The sequence below is a fragment of the Drechmeria coniospora genome, chromosome 02 (assembly GCF_001625195.1).
Source record: "Drechmeria coniospora strain ARSEF 6962 chromosome 02, whole genome shotgun sequence".
NCBI lineage: Eukaryota > Fungi > Ascomycota > Sordariomycetes > Hypocreales > Ophiocordycipitaceae > Drechmeria > Drechmeria coniospora.
This window is the reverse complement of record NC_054390.1, coordinates 5,712,648-5,732,447: the sequence shown is the minus strand read 5'-3', so window position 1 is coordinate 5,732,447 and position 19,800 is coordinate 5,712,648. Positions and strand designations below refer to the sequence as shown.

The window sequence follows — 19,800 nt, the reverse complement described above, 5'->3', positions numbered from 1 at the left end:
GAGATCTGGGAGGGGAGAAAGGTGGGAGTGATGCGGAGGGGCTACGATGCGCCGTTGGCAGCGACCTACGTGGACTTGCGTAGCACGAGTACATGCACTGTACTTAGTTGGACACCAGAAATTGCACGAAGATGAAGGGGAACTCGGTCGGCACAACGAGGTACTCGAATGTACAGACAGATAGGCAGTCTAGCAGCTAACAATAGCATGCCCCTACTGGCGAAACCGCCGCCCACCCACAAGTCTTGTGCGCGAGCGAACAAGTATCTGCTAACGTTAGCGGTGCCAGTGAGTTGGCACAGGGCACAACCAAGTACATGTACTCCGCAAATACAGTACAGTACATGACCCAATCCGAACGCAACTTGTCCAAACGATCTATGCTGCAAGGTCAAAGGTGCACTTTTTCCGTCGTCGTTTCTCATGGAATCACCATGGCTCATCCATTCGATTTTTGGCGAGTCTGTGCCGAAAGCCTGACGGCGGAACGGAGTGATTGGTCCCCCGGTGTGAGGGTTTTGCTGCCGATGCGAACTGAACATTTAAGTACTCCGTACTAACGGAGTACACCTGCATTTATAGTACAGTGAGTATACAACTACTTGCAGTACAGTACTTGCATGCAAGGACGAGTACAGTACTGCTGTTATACCGAGTTTGTGGTGCATGTATGGATGGAGCACTCCGCACTTCAGTACAGTACATTTGTACAGTAGATACGTACGGTAGGTAAGGTACGCACCCCTGGATACACCTTCACGGCGTCCATCAACTGTGCAACGTTTTTCGCATACTACCCACTAGGCATGTAACTGTGCAGGCGCGCGTAGCAGTCTTGCACTTGCGAAACACCGCCACTGACACAGTGATTCGGCACGGGCAGGATGGGAAGCGATGACATCCTAGAGCACAGGCATGCATGCCCGAGACGGTCCTACAGACAGACGGTCCTACAGGGTAGATGCCTGTCCATCACACGGTGCTAGGCTGCCCATGAATTCATTCGATTGCGGTGGCACAATTTGGCACAATCCGTCACACGCCTCACAATCGGCTCTCACATGCGAATTCACTGACGAGTGAATTGGGGGACAATGCAAGTGACCAATAATGTCGGCGCACAACGTCCAGCCCTTTGACGAACTCGGCACTGCCCTGTGCTCATTAGAATACTAGCTAGTGACAGCCATTGCTTTGCTCGCTCGACTTCTGCCCCCCGCCCCCGCCCCCGCCATCGTCGTTCATCACACACATACACGGACGTGGGCAATCCCGCGGTGTCGTAGGCTCAAGCCTTGGGGAGGGCAGTGTAGCGCAAGTATGGCTTGACGGTGCGGTGCTGGGGGAAGAGCTCCTTCGCCTCGTCCTGCTTGACGCTGTTGGCGACGATGACGTCCTGGCCGGGGACCCAGTCGATGGGCGTCGCAATCTTGAACTTGTCGCCGGCCTGGAGGGAGTCCACGATTCGGAGCACCTCGGCGGCGTTGCGGCCGGTCGAGGCTGGGTAGGAGAGGATCGTGCGGATCTTCTTCTTCGGGTCGATGAAGAAGACGGAGCGGATGGTGAGGGGGAGGGCGTTGTGGTCGATGTTGCTGGGGTCCTGGTAGTCGATCCTGCGCCCTGGTCAGCCGGTCATGACGCCAAACATCATGGCTCTCGCCCAGGCGGCGACGCACATGTCGTAAAGGTTGGCGACCTTGCGGTCATTGTCGGCCACGATGGGGAACGTGACGGTGCCGCCCGTGACCTCGGCAATGTCCTTGATCCAGCCCTCGTGCCGCTCGGGCGTGTCGGCGGAGAGGCCGACGAGCTTGACGCCGCGCTTGGCGAATTCGGGTTCGAGCTTGGCGAACGCGCCGAGCTCCGTGGTGCAGACTGGCGTGTAGTCCTGGGGGTGGGAGAACAGGATGGCCCAGTCGTTCCCGATGTATTCGTAGAACTTGAAGGGGCCGACGTTGCTGTCGGCCGTGAAATCCTCGGCCGTCGAGCCGAGACGAAGGGGAGTGGTGCGAGAAGCGGCCATGCTTGTGGAGGATCGAAGACGTAAACGTACTGCACGGGGCGCCGATGGATGATGCTGGGAGGGGGGGGGGGGGGGGGGTAAGCAAGGTGGAGGATAGGACGTTGTGTCTCGCCTCCACGCTGCGGGGTGGGATGCGCTTCTTATATCCTGCGCAACAACCCAGACGCAGGAGCAGGAGCCGCCTCAGCGCTCATCATGCCGTCCTTCCAGTTCGGTTCACAGCCATCATCTGCATTAGTAGTAGGGTACGTGCGTGGAGGTGCGTGGAGGTGCGTGGAGCTTGAGTTACCCCTCCGTCCGGGATCATCCGCCGTTGTCATCCAGCCAACTGCGAATGCCGCTGATGACCCCCTCCGCCAGCTCCGCCTCTACCTGGCGGTTGGGTCACACGTTGCTCTGCATCGGCAGTCGACGACGGCTCTCATAGATCCGTAGTCGTCGTCGTCCATCGACTAGTCGGAATCCTTCTTCAGGCCCCGGCAACGACGAGCCCTCGCACGTTCCGTCATCGCATCGTCACCCTCGAGTTTGCATCTTCACGTCGGCGACCCTGACGCTGGTGGCCCAGCTCGCGAGTACCGACGATAACTCAAGAAACGCCGCCAATGGCGTGCTGCTCCTCGGGGGCCTCATTGGCCAGCCGCTGCTTCTGCCATCGACGACGGCCTGACGCAATCGAAGCCTGACGCAATCAAGCCTGACGCAATCGAGAACTGGCCCTCCAGCGCCCCGCTAGTTTGCTTCTGGCAGCTCGCTTGGCCCACTTGGATGTGCGGAAGCTTGCTGAGAGAGGCACGGCGCGTCGGATGTCGGTTTAACAAAATGGTGTGTGTGTTTGCCTCCGTTAGCAGCGAGGTAGTATCGATTACATGCGAGTACTACTGCAAAGTACGTCGGCAATATTATGGCAATGTTCGCTACCACCAACTATTACCACTGACCTGCTTGTACAGTACTTGTATGTAAACCTACTGCTTACTTACTGTACTGTACGTACAGTACGGAGTAGGTAATATGTGGTATTATGAACTGTACTCCGTAAGTACCTAGGAACTACGGAGTACTGCATTCCGTAATCCGTACGGAGTAATACTCCCCGTACGGAGTACAAGTATTGTACTGTACAGTACTAGGTACTTTAAGTATAAAGGCCACGACCCATCCATCCTACAGAAAGCGGCGAAGATCGATTGCACGTATTCCGTATTAATTACCGTCTATTTATACTCAAGTAGTAAATAATACTTTTACTCCGACTCCTACCTCCAGTACATTTACGGTATGTAAGTAAACCTCCTGCACTTCATTCCGTGTACTCTATCAGTGTCTTCAAGGACTCTTCATTTTTCTCCGCAAGTACGCACACATTATTGACGGTAAAACGAAGGGCGAAAAATGTTGTCTCGCACCGAGTCGGGATGGAACCACCTCACTCCACAATCACACTCAATCACACCACCAGATTAACCTGCTGAGCCTGGCCGTTGGTGGTGGGTGGTCGCAACTCCACCATTTCCGCCAGCAAAACGGAAACACCCCCGTCCCCCCCTCCCGTACGCAAAAAGGTTACGATCACGCCAGGAGTCGAACCTGGAATCTCTAGAGAGCACGGTGATATCGGTTAACCGAAATCTAGCGCCTTAACCATTAGGCCACGCGACCAATCATATCGTGCCATAGGCGCATCACAGCATTATATTCAAGCCGAGTATGCACTGCACCTGGCTCGGTGGCAAGGCACATCGAAAATGGCATGTCCAACGACGCAACTGTCCATGTAATTTCCACTTCGTCACACCATCGCCTGATACCTCTTCAAGTGCCGAGTCCACGCCGAGGAATTAAACCCATGGGGTGTGGTGCTGCAGTTGGCACAAGTTTTGGAATACTTCCAATGCCCCGAACCAACTTGTCCTGTGGTCGCCCTCGCAACTCTTCATGGAACTCGGTGTTCGTAGACGCCCTGCCGGCGAGCAGCCTCGCAATGGCGAAACTTGCGAGCTCATCGTCGGCCATCAGTCGACCGAGCCAACCAGTCCATGACCAACGGATGCACGGGTACACTGGAACACTTGCCGTGCTTGCACTCCGCCGCATGGAATGTATGGGACACGCGCAACTTTCTTCTGCGACTAGGGCGTGCACGACGAGACAAACGACGTACGCATGAACAATAAACGAAAGCCATTTGATCCCTTCGCGAAATATTTCAAGCACTCTTGTACTTGTCGGATTGCATCACGTTGCATTCGAAGCATTGTCGCTTGCACGTCACTGCCCTTGTTGGCATTCAAGGTTCGTGGCATCCATCTCGTAGTAGGCAAAGATTGATCATCACTCCGTCTACTGCTTGGCAGGATGAAGGTGCCATTTTGCGTAGCGCACCGTTGGTCCATCTCAACGTCTCTCCCGTCTACCGATACGCCAAAGCCTATTTCCTGTAGGTGATAGATAATACGACCTCCTCGCGTGACCCGATGATGGGCGTTAAAAAGCTGCAAGAAAAAAAAAGACCAGATGCTTCGATGCAATGTCTAAAATCTAGAGCCACCTTTCGAGCGACTGCTGTAGATCGAGTGCAGATTGAGCGCCAACGTGAGCGCAGTCGCATGACCCTCATTCCGTGCTGCCCCTGCCCCTCCCTTTCGGGAGCACCTGTCTGCGGGGACCGTCGTATGGATCCGGGTCGCTCTCCTCCGTCGCGAGCTCTGCGTCCGCGTCGCTTGAGTGACCCTGCTCGCTCGTCTCCATGTCGTCCGTCGGTGACGTGGCCGTCCCTCGGGGAGAATCCGCACCTAACCACTGCATCGCCGCCGATGACTTGGACCCCGTGACGCCGACCGTGTTCCTCGACGTGAGCTCCGGCATTGGCTTCTTGGACAAGTCATACTGCTGTCCGAGTTGACCATCGCGTAGGTGAGCAGCCACACCTGGGACCCGTTGTTCTGGCACATGGACGTGACTCCTGCTCACTCGCTTCAGCCGCGGCTTGCGAACTGCCGTCGGCGAGTTTCCCCTGCCCGTCCGTACGCGCATCTCCAGGAGCTCTTCCTCGGCCGTGTCTTCGTCGGTTATTCCATCGTAAAACACCAGGCGACCATCGGCGAGCGTCCGGACGCTGCCGCCCGACCGCCGCCGTTGTCGCCTCTGCCTGATTGCTGGCGTTTGCGTCGAGGTGGACACGGCCATCCGGGCTCGGTTGTCGCAGATTTCCGAGCCCAGCTGTCGTAGGTCTCGCTGGCTCTCCGAGAAGACAACCCTTGTCCGCAGGCGATGCACGGCACGGTCCAATGCCAGTTCGATGGCACACCTGTCCCGGATCCGACTGAGCTTCGGCCACGTCGCCCGTTCTCCCAGAGCGGAAGACCTCAGCATGAATTCGGCCGTCGGGTTGCTCATGAGGCGCGGCAGGTCGTGCATGGTGATTTCCGGCAAGATGGTGATGTCGCCAGAGTATTTCTGGCTCAGTATGCTCCGACACTTGGTCATCAAGTTGGGGAACGCGCCGACGTCGGCCATGAACTGCAGCCTATGCAGCGCTTCGTCCTTGGCGAGCGAAGCCAGCGCATGCGTCCAGTCGAACTCGTCGCCTCGCATCCTGCCCCGGTTCGCTTTCGCGTCCGAGGGAAGGTGGTCGTCCTTGGACAGAAACGGAACGACGTGGGGATTCACCTGCGAGACGATGAAGTGGTTCACGTTGAACATCTCGGCCAGTCGAGTCATGGGAAGGTCGTTGTCGACGGAGCCGTCGATGAAGCATTGCGGCGTCGGATTCCACGGGTGGTGCTCGCCGGTGATGGGGTCCTTGACCAGCAGAGGGTGCGACGTGAAGACGAGAGGCACCGAGCAGGACGCGGCCACGGCCGACCAAATCATGACGTTCGGTGCCGTGACGTAGTTGAGCAGGCGTGGGAGCTCGTATATGGAGGCGGTTGAGACGCAGATGTTGAGGATGCGGCGCGTGCGATTGTACGCCTCTTGAAAGGTGAGGTCGCCCGTCAGGCTGCGCATGACGCGCGTGAGGTTCTCAATGTCGAACCAGCTGCCTTCCGTCAGGAGACGGCGCACATGGTTGAGGACGCCGAGCTGGGCGTCCTGGGACTCGAACACGGCGAGATCGCCGTAGGGGAACTCGGTGATGAGCGCCGGAATCTCCTCGTCAGTCCGGGTGCACAGGACGGCGCAGACGATGCTTCCGGCGCTGGCGCCTGAGATGATGCGCGGCAGCAGTTGCGCCTCGAACAGCGCCTTGAGGACACCGACGTGCGTCATGCCAAAGGTGCCTCCCCCCGAAAGAAGCAGGGCGCTGCGGCCGAAACTTTGGCGCGAGAAGAGCATGGCCTCCAGGAGGTCCTTCGAATTGATGCTCAACTCCACCACGCTTTGCGCGACGACCGTGTCGATGGTCTGCATGGCCGAATCGACATAACGTTCGATGAGCTTCTTCGTGCCCACGTACGAGTGGCGGTAGAGGTTGACGTTTCCCATGCCGCCCAAGTCCCTCGAGAGGGCGGTGCGGAGGAGGTGCATCATGCCACGGATGTCACCTCGCAGCCGGGCATCGTCGAGGGCACGCAGTCGCTCTTTGATGAGGGGGAAGTTGTAGTCGCTCGAGCTGTCGTCGTTCTTCCAGCCGTCGTTGCCCTCGAGGGCGTCGAGTTCTTGTGCCGCCGCCTGCCACTGCCTGTGCGTCTCGGCCTGTGCATGTCAGCCCTTGCTCCGCGGCCTGTGGTCCACGTCACATACCGTCTGCATGCGAAGGCACAACGAGGCCCTTTTCTCTTCACGCCTTCTCGCGCCCTCTCGCTCCTCCGCCGTCATGCCATCCTTCCACGACAGATACAGACCGCTCGCGCTCTTGTATGTTCGCGTGAGTTTGCCGGCAAAACTGACACCTCGTCCGGGTATGGAGGACTGCCCGTTTCTCTTCGCATCTTGCCCGACATGCCTCGCTTGCTGCCTGCCGTGGGCCTGCAGCAGCAAGTCGGCCATGTCGACGAGTCTCGACCGCTGGACCTTGGACGTTGAGAATGATGGAGGGCTCGGTGCGCCAGATCAATCCATCACGATCCCATAGCCTTTGGTGAGAGGTGGCCAATCGGCAGTTGGAAGAGGGATGGATTGGATTGACGGAGACGCGATGGCAACGAAAGCCGATCGGATCGGAGGGGGACCAAGGGAGGGGTGCTGATGCAACTTCTCGCCTGCCAATCGGGATTACGGGGGCTTCATCTACCGAGACCTGTGGTATGGCGATGAGAACCGACGAGCCGAGAGTCCGGGATCGAATGGGTAGCTTTCAAGCGAGATGCCTGGATGAAGACGATCGGCACGCAGAGATGTAAGTAAGTAATATTGCAGCGGGCGAGCCGCGTGGAGGTGGAGTCTGACGATGGAGTCTGACCGTGTCCCCGAGGCCAGGTTACGGTTTCCCTCAGGGGCCTTAGGTCCGAATAGGGAGTGGCATGTGAGACGCGGAGCGGTGTCTGCTGACCACCAAAACCCTCTTTTCAGGCCTGCTAGACAACCCCCCTCCAGTGGCGTGAAGGGCAGATGACGTTGGAACAGGCGGGTAATGCCCACTTTGGCCTCTGCATCGGCCTTCCCCCGTTCAGCGTAGCAATGAAAGACCCAATACCCAAGACCAACGCACAACGTACATGCAAATACGGAGTACTCCGTACAGGCATATGTATTTTCATGACATTCAACATGTCTGCAAGTGTGGGTGTACACGCAGAGTCTCGCTGTTGGTCTTGACGACCACGCACAATGTCACCAAGTCTTTTCTCGCGTTTCATTCTCAGGATGAATGCGATATTCAACGCCCCCCATGGGAGTGGCCTTCCAACTGACTCGGTACCAGACCTATCTTCATCTCTGTACCTTATATTCTTTTCTTCCCCGTCAGTCTATTCGTGCAATTGCCTTCGAGTCTATTCAGCTTACAGTACAGTGATTACTCCGTACTTAAGTACTGTACGTGGACGCTTCCAAATGTCCAACTGCTGCTGGTACTACTCCGTACGGATACCGCACTAATAGTGAATGGTGAGTAAGTATGAGTACATGTACATAATTATGCAGTACATGAATACACCTCCGTGTACTTGTATAGAGTTGTGTACTTGTAGCGTGTATTAAAGTACTGCTACCTACTCGTGCTGAAGCAAGTAAGTATGCGTACGGAGTACTCGAGCCAAGATTGCTGTGTCACATCACGTGCGCGGCGTCGCCGATGGCCCGTGCAGCTCCAGCCGAACAAACGACCTCCTGGTACTCCGTACTCCGTACTGTCTACTGTACTTAAGTACTAGGTACTTGCGATGTGCTTAACCCTGTGGATGTAAGTACATGTAGAGAGTACTTGTACTTTGACAAGTACTTACTCATCCAGGCTGCTTACCTTATGCCTGACGTGTAACATTTCGTGCCTAGTGGTGAATTGGAACAGCCTCAGAACACAGCTCCAGCTTAAGCTTTCGTTTTCTCTCCTCTCAAGCCGTGTACAATAACGTTGCTGTCATCACCGGGGCATTTATTTCTTGCGCGCCACCAAGTCCTCTCCATTCGAGTCTTCTCGCCTCCCTCGTTATCTTTTGCATAGCTTGCCCTTCCAAGCTCCCTCCCCTCCGTCGTCCCCCCTCAAAATGCCTGGTTTGGTCTCCGCGACAGGCGTCTTAGCCTTTCTCGCCGACGAGGAACCCGAACTCAAGGTTTTTGCCCTGCAGACTCTCAATGACGACATTGACACTGTCTGGACCGAGGTCGCCGGCTCCTTGAGTCAGATGTACGTTTCTGCCATCGTCCCCGACCCCGTCCCATCTCGGCCCGCGACGTAGGGAAGGCTGACCGTCCGTTGCGTTCAGCGAGGCCCTATTCGAAGACGACTCATTCCCCGAGCGGCAGCTCGCCGCTCTCGTACTTGCCAAGGTGTACTATCACCTCCAGGCGTACAATGACAGCATGGTCTTTGCCCTTGCCGCTGGCGATCTCTTCAAGCTCGAGGCGCCCAGCGAATTTGAGGAGACCATCATCTCCAAATGTGTTGACCAGTACATTGCTGTTACTGCCGCCAAGCACGCGAAGCCGAAAGCCTCCAAAACCGCCGAGCTGCCCGAGCTGACGACCTTTTCCCACGCCGCCGATGGCGCACTCATGTCCCCGACGACGCCATTCTCTCATACGACTCTGCCGTCAAAGTCACTCCTCTCCCGAGCGTCCCTCGACAACACGATATTTGAGGCTACCTTCCAGCCTCTCACCAAACAAGGACGTTCGAGCTCCATCGCCCAGCTGCCCGACCAAGCGACCGAAGCGTCTCTGCAGAGGGTGATTGAGCGGCTGTTTGAGAGCTGCCTCAAGCACGGCCGTTACAGGCAGGTGGTGGGAATCGCCGTCGAGTCCAAGAATCTCGAGGTTCTTCGTCGCGTCATCAAGCGTGCCAACGAAGAGCGCTCCAAATCCAAGACTCCAGATGGGGTCTCGAGCCCGGCAGAGGAACTGATGGAGTACGCGCTCGGCATCTGCATGGATATCGTCCAGGAGCGAGCCTTCCGAACCCAGATCCTGCGCCTCATTCTCGACTTGCTGCATGATATCCCGAACCCCGATTATTTCGCCATCGCCAAGTGTGTCGTCTATCTCAACTCGGATGACGAAGCGTCGCACATGCTTCAGACCCTGGTCGACAACGGCGATCGCACGTCCATCGCCAACGCCTACCAGATCGCCTTTGACTTGTATGACAACGGTACCCAGGAGTTCTTGGGCAAGGTCCTCGCATCCCTGCCGTCCGGCAAGAGCACCAAAACCGACAACGAGACCGAGGGCAGCGACAAGGAGAACAGCGAGAGTAAGCCTCTCCTGGCAAACGAGGGGCAAGGACAGGATTCGGAGGAGGAAGAGTTGCCCCCCAATGTTGCCAAGGTGTACCGCAACATTCGATCCATCCTCGACGGCTCCAAGACGATTCGCCTGAATCTCGAGTTCCTCTACCGCAACAATCACACGGATTTGAGCATTCTGAACAAGGTTCGCGATAGTCTCGAGGGGCGCAATTCCATCTTTCACACCGCCGTCACCTTCTGCAATGCCTTCATGAACCAGGGCACCACCAACGACAAGTTTTTCCGCGATAACCTGGACTGGCTTGGCAAGGCCGTCAACTGGTCCAAGTTCACTGCCACCGCTGCGCTTGGCGTCATCCACCGTGGAAACCTTTCTCAGTCCCGAAAACTTCTCGAACCCTACCTTCCTCGACAAGGAGGCCTAAGTAGTGGTTCCATTTTCAGTCAAGGTGGTGCTCTCTATGCCTATGGGCTCATTCACGCCAACCACGGCGCCGATGCGCTCGACTATCTCAAGATGCAGCTTGGCCAGGCCGAGGAGGAGGTGGTCCAGCATGGCGGTGCTCTTGGCTTGGGCATTGCCGGCATGGCCACGGGAGATGGCGAGATATTCGAGAAGCTCAAAGAGATCCTATTCCAAGACTCGGCGCTCAACGGCGAGGCTGTTGGTCTGGCCATGGGCCTCATCATGCTCGGCACCGGCAATGTCAAGGCTCTCGAGGACATGATCACGTACGCACACGAGACGACGCACGAGAAAATTGTCCGCGGAGTTGCCATGGGCATGGCTCTGATCATGTACGGTCGCCAGGAGGGGGCGGATGTCCTGATCGAGGGGCTCTTGAACGACCCCGACCCTACCTTGCGTTATGGCGGTATCATGACGGTTGCCCTCGCCTACTGCGGTACCGGCAGCAACAAGGCGATCCGGAAGCTCCTTCACACTGCCGTCAGCGACGTCAACGACGATGTCCGTCGCATCGCCGTCATGAGCCTAGGATTTATCCTCTTCCGCAAGCCCGGCAGCGTCCCTCGCATGGTGGAGCTGCTGTCCGAGTCGTACAACCCGCACGTCCGCTACGGTTCTGCCATGGCCTTGGGAATTTCCTGCGCCGGAACCGGGCTTGATGAGGCCATCGACCTGTTGGAGCCGATGATGAAGGACCCTACCGACTTTGTCCGACAAGGTGCGCTCATATCGCTGGCCATGATCATGGTGCAGCAGAACGAGGTGATGAACCCGAAGGTGGCCACGATGCGCAAGTCCCTCCGGAAGGTGGTCAGTGATCGCCACGAGGATGCCATGACCAAGTTTGGTGCATCCCTCGCCCTGGGCATCATCGATGCTGGCGGCCGCAACTGCACGATTGGACTGCAGACCCAGACTGGCAATCTCAACATGGCTGGGATCGTCGGCATGTCCATCTTCACGCAGTACTGGTATTGGTTCCCCTTCACACACTTCCTGTCACTAAGCTTTTCGCCCACGGCCATGATTGGCCTCGATCACGACCTCGAAATGCCCGACTTCAAGTTCCACTGCGCAACGCGACAAAGCCTCTTTGATTACCCGCCAAAGCAAGAGGTCAAGACCGAGGAGGGTCCTGCGTTGATAGCTACCGCTATTCTCTCGACCACTGCGCAAGCGAAGCGGAGGGCGCAGAAGAAGGAACGGGCTCAGCGTCGGGAGAGCATGGATGTCGACGTGCCACCACCGAAGACCGGCGACAAGATGGACGTGGACGAGGAGAAGAGACCCGAGGACCGGAAAGACGAGGATAAGAAGGACGACGTCAAGGACCACAAGGATGGGGAGGAGAAGGAAACATCGACAGATGCGAAGAAGAAACCCGAGAAGGAAAAGATTGGCTACGACCTGGAAAACATGAGCCGAGTCCTGCCTGGCCAACTGAAGTACATAAGCTTCCCGGCTGGTCGGTATAAGCCGGTGAAAAAGGTGTGTTTCGAATCCCCAATTCTACCATGGTATGCATGGAGGCTAATGATGTCGAAAAGCCCACCGGTGGCCCTCTGCTCCTCGACGACACTCAGCCGGAGGAGCCCAAAACACTGATTGAAGAGAAGCTGAAGAAGGTGACGACCGAGCGCGCGCCGGTTGCCGGGCAGCAAAACGCAAGAATAGGGGGCGGTCGATCGGGCGGCAGGACGTTGCTGGAGGGCCTCGTGGATCCGGCCCGAGGCTCAACGGGAAACCCGGTGATGGATCAGCTTCTGCGAAGCCAGGCCCAGGGCCGGTCACCGTTTGGCCTGCCAGAGGTTCGGGCAGGCGTTGATGGTGGTGTGGGCTCTGGAGCAGCAGCTGCTGCGGGTGTATTAACCGCCGTGGACGAGGACGCCGAGGGCGATGAGGAGGCGCAAGTCCCTGGCGAGTTTGATTACTTCACAGATGGAGAGGTCGAGGACGAGTAATGGTCATGAGGGCCATACTGCATGCCTTGTTTCAATGTGTACAAGTAGAATAGCGACGATAGAGAGATGTTGGTTCAGCTGACGGGGAAGGAAAAGGTTCGGTTGTGCGTTGTTGATACGCCCAGCTGGGCATTAATTTTGATGCCAACTGAGCATGGGCGGGCTGCAATATATTGCCCCTATGCGTGTCTGTGCGATGCCCTTTGCCGAGCTAATCACCGATGGCATTGCCATGCCATCGTCAGGATATTGCCAATTCTCGGCCGGGCTGGGGGTGAGCCGATCTGGTATCAGTCTGTGGCAAAAAGTATTGCCTACCCTTAGGTAATACATTCCTTGTCCAATCTGACCTAACCTATTTCGTTAGCATGACAACAATTAGGTGGCTACGGAGTACTCCGTACATAATTACGCATCGAACGTACGGAGTAGTAGTAACAATAATTACCTCAAAGCGGCCGTAACGATGCCTCGAGGCAAGGAATTATCGCCGCAAATGCGATCACGGATTTGCGAGTTACGGTCCCTTCGTTACTCATATAGGCAGATCCAAGCGGCCCATCCAGAAATCAAGCTCTCAACGATCCGTTATACTTGCCAAATCGAAGCAAAGCGAAAAGAATGCGTATCCCAGCCGCGTTCCGGGCGCCCAAGGTCTCTTTCTGAAGAGGATCGCGATCGGATTTACGATATCGTTACGCATAAAGATCCACACATCAAAACGAACGATCTTCTCGAAGCCATAGACCATAAAGTCAAGGCGCGGGCCCTCCGCATGATCTTACGCAAAATGGGTAGGCAAAAATGGCTCCAATAGCGCCGCCCGCATCTAATACCTCTCTCCGGCTCGAATAGGCAAATAGATATCAGCTATTAAGATTGAAAGGATATCGATTGGAGCGACGAGTCTATCGTTGAACGAAGCGCCGGCGCAAGGCCAACGTGGACCTTCGTACGACCGGTAGATCAACTTGCCGCTCACGATATCTTCGAATTTTATACAAAGGGCATAAAGCAGATGTTTTGGGCTGCCTTCCGATATAACGAACGAACGGATCTTATTCCCCTCGACGGCCGAGTCGATAGATTCGTTCTCTATCACTCCTTTCTATTCTCCTTTTTACGGCCTACGGATATCTTTATGCAAGATATTGCGCTGGTCCATACAGCCGGGATCGAACAAGCCCTATTAGAATACGAAGGGATTAATCTAATGATCTAGCTGCCTCTCTTACCGGACCTTAATCCAATAGAGAATCTATAGGAATTAATAAAGGCGGAATTTTATAGTCAGCACCCAGATCTTCGAGACGCTCTGTATAATGAGGCTATATTAAATAGGCTATAGGAAGTAGCAAAGGATGTATGGCAGGCTATTGATAGATCGATTCTTTCGAAGCTGATTGATACGAGGCCCTATTGCGTTGATGCTATTATTGCAGCAGAGGGGTGGTATACGAAGTATTAATTGTTATGATCGCGATGAATTTGGCTAGGCTAGGCTAGAAAATATTACCTGAAGGTGGGCAAATATCATGCCCCCCACTGTAGTCTCTCTGATGCAGGGGGCAAGCCATGCGTCCTTGAAAACAACTTCCCAATTGCGGAGTCAATGGCAAATCCGCACAAGAGCAGGCCTGGATGAGTTGAAAGCAGAAACGGCGCGAAGGGGAACCATTTGTCATTAAGGCTTCTTGTCATCGGCCAATGTGACTGCGCGGGAACCGGGGGAGCAGTCGGCACAGACCTGGACACGATGCCATGCCGTAGCCAGGTTCCCTCGTAGATTCCACGTAGCGGCATGACTCTCGGGTTGAGTGTTATAGACATCGTCGGTGGCCTTGGCGATGACTGTTGTGCATCGCCGAGGACTGCAACTGCCTTCTTGGTCTTGAAAGGCGGTCATGGGAATATCTCCGTCGAACCGCCAGCGTTTCCAGCTCCACGCACCATGGCCTTGGCCCGGCGACGGGGATCCGTCCTTTCCGACGCCGTCGGGTAGCAGTTGTGCCTGGGTCCAGGAGGAGCCACCGTCAAAGGAGATGTCGACACGGATGATGGACCGGCCGCCACCCGAGAAAGCGTAGCCGTTGAGAGAAATGCCCTGGACTGGGGCGGCTCCTTTGGTCGGCTTGCCATCCTTGATGCCTGCGGAGGCGCTACTTTCAGGAGTGTCCCTCCATCCTCGGAGTTTGACACCGGTGATGGCGCTCTGGACTGGCATTTCCTGGATGGCCGGGGCGGCATCCCAGTCGACCTTTGTCTCGTTGGGGCCGAAGCACTTGTAATCTTTGCGCTGCCACTGACTGGTGCTCTCCTCGTCGCTTAACGTGATTTGATTCAGCCACTTGACTGAGCGGGCGGCGACATGGCCGGGGACGAGAGCTCGTAGTGGGTAACCGTGGTCTCGCGGCAGAGGCTCGTCATTCATGGAGTAGGCGAGAATGACATCACCTTGGGGATCAACAGCCTTTCTAATGGGGATGGACGAGGCGTAAGCTTCAAGCCCGGAGAAGTGGACGTGTTTCGTTTCACTGGCACCACTGAGGCCTTCCTTGATGTCGAAGCCAGCATCGGCGAGGACGTCTGAGAGGAGAACACCCTCCCAGGACGCATTGGAGATGGCACCGGCCGCCCACTGCAGTCCGTTCGTAGACCGACCCGAACCCTCGGTCATGTGCTTCCTCCGATTGCCCGAGCACTGCAAGACGGCTGTGATCTTGTGGCTTGCGAACTTGGTCTTGAGTTCCTTCAACGTGTATTGTCGGACGGTACCATCGAGGAGCTCGATACTGAGCACATGGGCGTCCGCCGAGGCTTCGTCAATCTTTGGCACCCACATGTGATTGCGGACGTAGAAAAGATCATTAGGAGTAAGGAATTGAGCACCAAGGGCATCCTCGGGCGTCTCTGCGTTGCGAGGTTTCGCCGTCTTCGTGATGAGTGCCGGGTGTCTCACCGGGTCGTCGGCAAATGGGTCCTCGATCTGTTCCTGGGCAGGCTTGCCGTTGACGAGATCGGCCTGATCAACGTAGCCGATGAGATACTGGGAAAGAATATCATAGACATACTGGCTCTTGTGGATAGAGAAGATGTCCCAGTAAGGGTCGATAGAGCCACCGGCGGCACGGAGGATAACCTGCCCCCCTGGATGGGCCGGGATCCAATCGGTGATATCATAGACTTTGTCCTCGTGGATGACCCAGGGGTTCTCTGCACCGGCGCCATGTTTGCGGACCTCCGAGATTCTGAAGCGGGGCAGACTGGGGTCGCGCGCATCGGCAATCGATGGTGTCTCGAGCTCCGGGCTCGGGTCCGAGGCATACTTGTACACGGCGGATGCATCGAGGCTGGCAGCAGGGGTCGAGGAGAGATAGAGTAAAGCCAACAACGATGCCAGTCCCGTGGCCGCTGCAAGGGTCCTCGCTCTAGAAGCCGGAGCCGGAGCCAAAGCCGGATTTATGCTGTGATACGAGTGTCCTTTGCCCTGAGGAGCAAGCCGTGGGGGGGAGGTTTGGAAGGCCCTCCTATGCTGCTGCGGGTGTCGGCATGGCTGCCGAAATGACAGAGCCTTGCTTCGGGAAATTGGCTGCAGTCTCAAGGCGAGACGCATCGAAAATCGGGATTTCATGGCTCGTAGGTGACGGAGACAGACAGGGGCGGAAACAGCAAGTGCCTGTATTTGATCAAAGAGGCATCACGAATCTCGGAGTAAGGCTCCCAGAGTGACGAAGTAGACAATACCCGAACGCGACAAACAGGTAACCGGTGCAATGATATCCTTGCAGATCGAGTGTAGCTGCATGAGCGAGCGAGTAGTCGAAGGGTATCGGTTCAAGGTGCCAAAAAAGAGATGGTGATGGCGAACTGGTCGAAGGAGCGATGATAATCGATGAATGATATGCCTTTACGTGAGAGAAGAATCTCAACACAGAACGACCAGACGAGTGGGTCAGTTAATTAATTGTAGATTCAATCGTGAAGATGACGAGAAGGGAAGGAGGAATTGAATCTAGGGTTGAGGTGAAGCCATCGTGACCGTGATCGCTGGGCAAAAGCTAAGTGCAAATCCGATGGTTGCCGCGTCAAACCGCCGACGTCACGAGTCCTTCAGCCACTGACTGGCGTGGGCTGCATGCCATGAGACTACGGAGGAGAAATTTTCCGGTTACCGGCGGTCAGTACCAAGTGACGGATGTCTCAGCACCTGCGGAGCAATATTTAAGTATTATTACAGTACAATAATACCGGGATGGCGCTTGTTTGGTGGGCCGCATTGGCGTGCAAGTACTGTAGCATCACCAACAAACCACACCTGGTCGAACGTAGCACGCGCGCTCATTGACTGCCAGCTGCATGGGCAGGAGAACATGTATGCAAGTAAACTGATATTTGTAGCACGGGGATGCTGTAGAACCAGGAGATATGACCAGCGGCCTTGATTTGCACGTTCGGGTCGCTGCCTAAGGTACCCTTGACCTTGGTTGACGCCAATCATGCCGTGAACTCGGTGCCAGACAATTCTGCTCGCGTTGCACGACGACGAAAATGCATCATATTTTTTCTACGACTCACAACCCTCGCCCTGGAAGCTATCCAGTTGAAAATACTAGGAACTTTAGTAATTAATGCTCCATGATCTTGTGTCTGTTTCTGGAGGTAGTTTCGACCGAATGTAACTGGCTGTCTTGGGTACTACTGAAGTCAAGAACCAAGTTGAATGTCAAGTTCATGTCGTTTTGTCAAGTCCATGTTGGCCGTTTGAGGGGACTGGCCTGCTGAACCCCCACACCTGACTTCCATATCTCAATGAAGTGGACTGAATAGTAGTGCTGACCTCGCATTCAACAGAGTGCTCACATCGTGCTACCCGTCGTGGTCGAGGGTTACGTGGCGGAACGCGGCAGTTGCAGGTCCATACCGTTCCTCACGCCGCCAACGAGAAATGCGACGCAGGTTTGATGCTGGCGCATGGCAGGATTTAACCCCGTTCAAGTGCGACTGCGGGACGGGGAGTCCACGAAGACGTCGATGTTGGGACCTGCACATAATAACCCGTCGAATTCCTAAATGCAGTGATGCCTCATTCAACGTTCATGACTCCAAGCCTCCCCTATAGCTTCACGCTGCCCCGCTGAAGTGCCTTCCATTCGTTTTCGCCAAACGGCACATACGTATCACCCTTGAGCCAGAACATGCCGTCTGCGTCGCCTTTGCCTGGCTGCACACCCGCCTGACGCAGCGTGTGCTTTTGCTGCTTGTTCGTACCAGTCGTCTGACCGCCGCCGCCGACCTCGGGAACAATACGCAGGAACAATGGCACGGCGTAGCGTGGTAGGGCCTCGCGGACGTGCGAAGCCAGGCTGCGCAGGGTGTCGCGCGGCGGCGGGTTTTGGTCGAAGCAGATGGCGACACATCCAGCACGGCCATCGTGGTGAGGAAGCTCCACCCCATACACATTGGCCTCGCGAACGGAAGGGTGCAGGCCGACCGCTTGGCTAACCTCGACGGTTGATACGTTCTCCGACTTCCAGCGGAACGTGTCGCCGATTCGGTCGGTGAAAAAGACGCGACCATCCCCGTACCATCGAGCGACGTCGCCCGTTCGATACCAAGCGTCTCCCTTGGCGAAGACGTCGCGCATCACCTTTGCAACCGTGGCTTTCTGATTCCCGTAATAGCCTTGGAAAAGTCGCTCCAGATCGTGGACGGGCAACTTGAAGAGCATCTCGCCGGGCTCGCCACCTTTGACCTTCCGACAGAAGCCTGTCTTGGGGTTGCGGATTGGGGCATCGGTCTGCCAATCAACCGCGACGAGGGACACCTGCAGGCGAAGAAAGGCATTGAAGAGCCAGCCGTTGCGACCGATGGCTCCGGCGGTGAGGTCGTTTCGGCTGACGTTCCACGTCGCGAAGGGGCCTTCAGTGGAGGCGTAGAACTCTGCAATGGTTTCGATGCCGAAGCGGTCCTTGAACTCGTTCCAAATGTCTGGACGGAGGCCGTTGCCAAACGCCAACGTCACGCCGTGCTTGCGATCGAGGTTTTCGCCCGTGGTGGCATCCATCTGCGGCGGCGCAGCGAGCAAGTAGCGTAGCGTCTCACCGACGTACTGGATGGACGTGGCACCCGCGGCCCGGCACTCTTGCCAAAACACCTTGGTGGAGAACTTGCGACCGAGAGCCAGGGTGCTGCCAGAAGACACGGTGGCGCAGAAGGCAAGAATGCTGGCGGAGGAATGGTACAGCGGCATTGACGTGTAGAGGATGTCCTTGCTGCCACGGCCGAGGAGGACCTCGGGGACGGTGCTGCCGACGATGCACCTGGACCAGGACACGACGGCCGCCTTAGGCATGCCTGTGGTGCCGGAAGTGAAGATGAGGGTGGCCAAGGTAGATATGCCGTCTTCGTGGCGATCCTCATCCGGCGCTCTCGTGGGAGGACACGCGAGACATTCAGCCTCGACGTCTGGGGAGAAGACGAGAAACTGAACGCTGCCACCGAGCTTTTCCCGAACATGGTCGGTGACATGGTCGGCGACGGCAGGATCGACGAGGCACAGCTTGGTGTTGGCCGACTTGATGCAGTGTGCCAGAGGATCACCGGTCAGATTGTAGTTGATGAAGGCCGGTTTTGCGCCGATGCTCCATAGCCCCCACCACAGCATGATGAAATTGTCAGAATTTTGAAAGTCGATGGCGACAATATCCTTCGGCTTGATGCCCAGATGCTTCTTCAACCAAGCACCGTAGCGCAGGACGCGTTCATAGACTTGAGCATAGCTGAACCGGTTGCCTTCGAATATCAAGAGGTCCTTGTTTGCCGTGGAGGGGTGTCGAGCGCGGTCCTCGAGAAGGTAGAAGAGGTTGAGGCGGCCGCGACGCTCTCGAAAAAAGATGCGACCGGCGCTCTTGAAGGCGCACATGAAAAGTTTCCGATCATACCAGAAGCCGGTGCGGGCGTTGGCGTAGGCAAGACCAGCAGCCCAGGCGGGAGCGGCGAGAGCGAGCGGAACTGGAGAGGAGGTTAACCGCGGCGCAACATGAGATCATGCACGACTGGTGGTAGGGATGCAGCGTCGTGGTGATGGCGGATGAGGGACGAGCGAAGGTGGTTCAAAAGCGAAATACATACCTGGCATCGGCGTAGCTGTTCACGGCGTAGTGAGGCACAGCTGTTGACGGAGCGTGGGATCGATCAAGCCGAAGGACGGTGCAACGGGTTGTCACGACGACTCGGTCGGCGATCGATCGTCGGCCAAGCCTGGGGGTTGTAAACGGACAAGGAACAGACCGGGCCTGGTTATTCCAATACGTGTTGCGTCACTTGCGATGGGCGTGGTTGCTTGGCTGCCCGTCTGTGAGAGGCGGTATCGATGGGGGAGTATGCTGTGCGCTCATGGCTTGGGCCAGCTTGTCTGCAAGCCATATCGGCTAGCGGGAGGGGTATTTAATAGGCGAGAAATCAACAAGCCATTGCCATTTCCATCATACGGTGGTG

At 56.3% G+C, this 19,800-nt stretch overlaps 5 protein-coding genes and 1 non-coding gene across 6 annotated transcripts; 1 reads left to right on the top strand and 5 right to left on the bottom strand.

Annotated features, from left to right (window-relative positions):
* Positions 1 to 1,288: 1,288 nt before the first annotated feature.
* DCS_04664 (thiol peroxidase) lies at positions 1,289 to 2,023 on the bottom strand (the record flags this gene model as incomplete). The annotated part of the gene is made up of 2 exons (XM_040801971.1): positions 1,289 to 1,613; positions 1,677 to 2,023. The coding sequence occupies 2 exons, from the start codon at positions 2,021 to 2,023 to the stop codon at positions 1,289 to 1,291; spliced, it is 672 nt and encodes a 223-aa protein (XP_040657004.1).
* Positions 2,024 to 3,592: 1,569 nt separating this feature from the next.
* Positions 3,593 to 3,685, bottom strand: DCS_t52. Its single transcript has one exon. It is a non-coding gene; the product is annotated as a tRNA-Arg (tRNA).
* A 954-nt stretch (positions 3,686 to 4,639) lies between these two features.
* On the bottom strand, positions 4,640 to 7,015 carry DCS_04663 (Patatin family phospholipase; the record flags this gene model as incomplete). The annotated part of the gene is made up of 2 exons (XM_040801970.1): positions 4,640 to 6,721; positions 6,770 to 7,015. 2 exons carry the CDS (start codon positions 7,013 to 7,015, stop codon positions 4,640 to 4,642), a joined length of 2,328 nt encoding a protein of 775 aa, XP_040657003.1.
* Positions 7,016 to 8,673: 1,658 nt separating this feature from the next.
* DCS_04662 (Armadillo-type fold protein) lies at positions 8,674 to 12,303 on the top strand (the record flags this gene model as incomplete). The annotated part of the gene is made up of 3 exons (XM_040801969.1): positions 8,674 to 8,813; positions 8,893 to 11,830; positions 11,890 to 12,303. The coding sequence occupies 3 exons, from the start codon at positions 8,674 to 8,676 to the stop codon at positions 12,301 to 12,303; spliced, it is 3,492 nt and encodes a 1,163-aa protein (XP_040657002.1).
* Positions 12,304 to 13,987: 1,684 nt separating this feature from the next.
* Positions 13,988 to 15,934, bottom strand: DCS_04661 (putative Sulfite oxidase; the record flags this gene model as incomplete). Its single annotated transcript, XM_040801968.1, has 1 exon — positions 13,988 to 15,934. One exon carries the CDS (start codon positions 15,932 to 15,934, stop codon positions 13,988 to 13,990), a length of 1,947 nt encoding a protein of 648 aa, XP_040657001.1.
* Positions 15,935 to 17,416: 1,482 nt separating this feature from the next.
* On the bottom strand, positions 17,417 to 19,441 carry DCS_04660 (long-chain fatty acid transporter; the record flags this gene model as incomplete). The annotated part of the gene is made up of 2 exons (XM_040801967.1): positions 17,417 to 19,314; positions 19,435 to 19,441. 2 exons carry the CDS (start codon positions 19,439 to 19,441, stop codon positions 17,417 to 17,419), a joined length of 1,905 nt encoding a protein of 634 aa, XP_040657000.1.
* Positions 19,442 to 19,800: the final 359 nt, after the last annotated feature.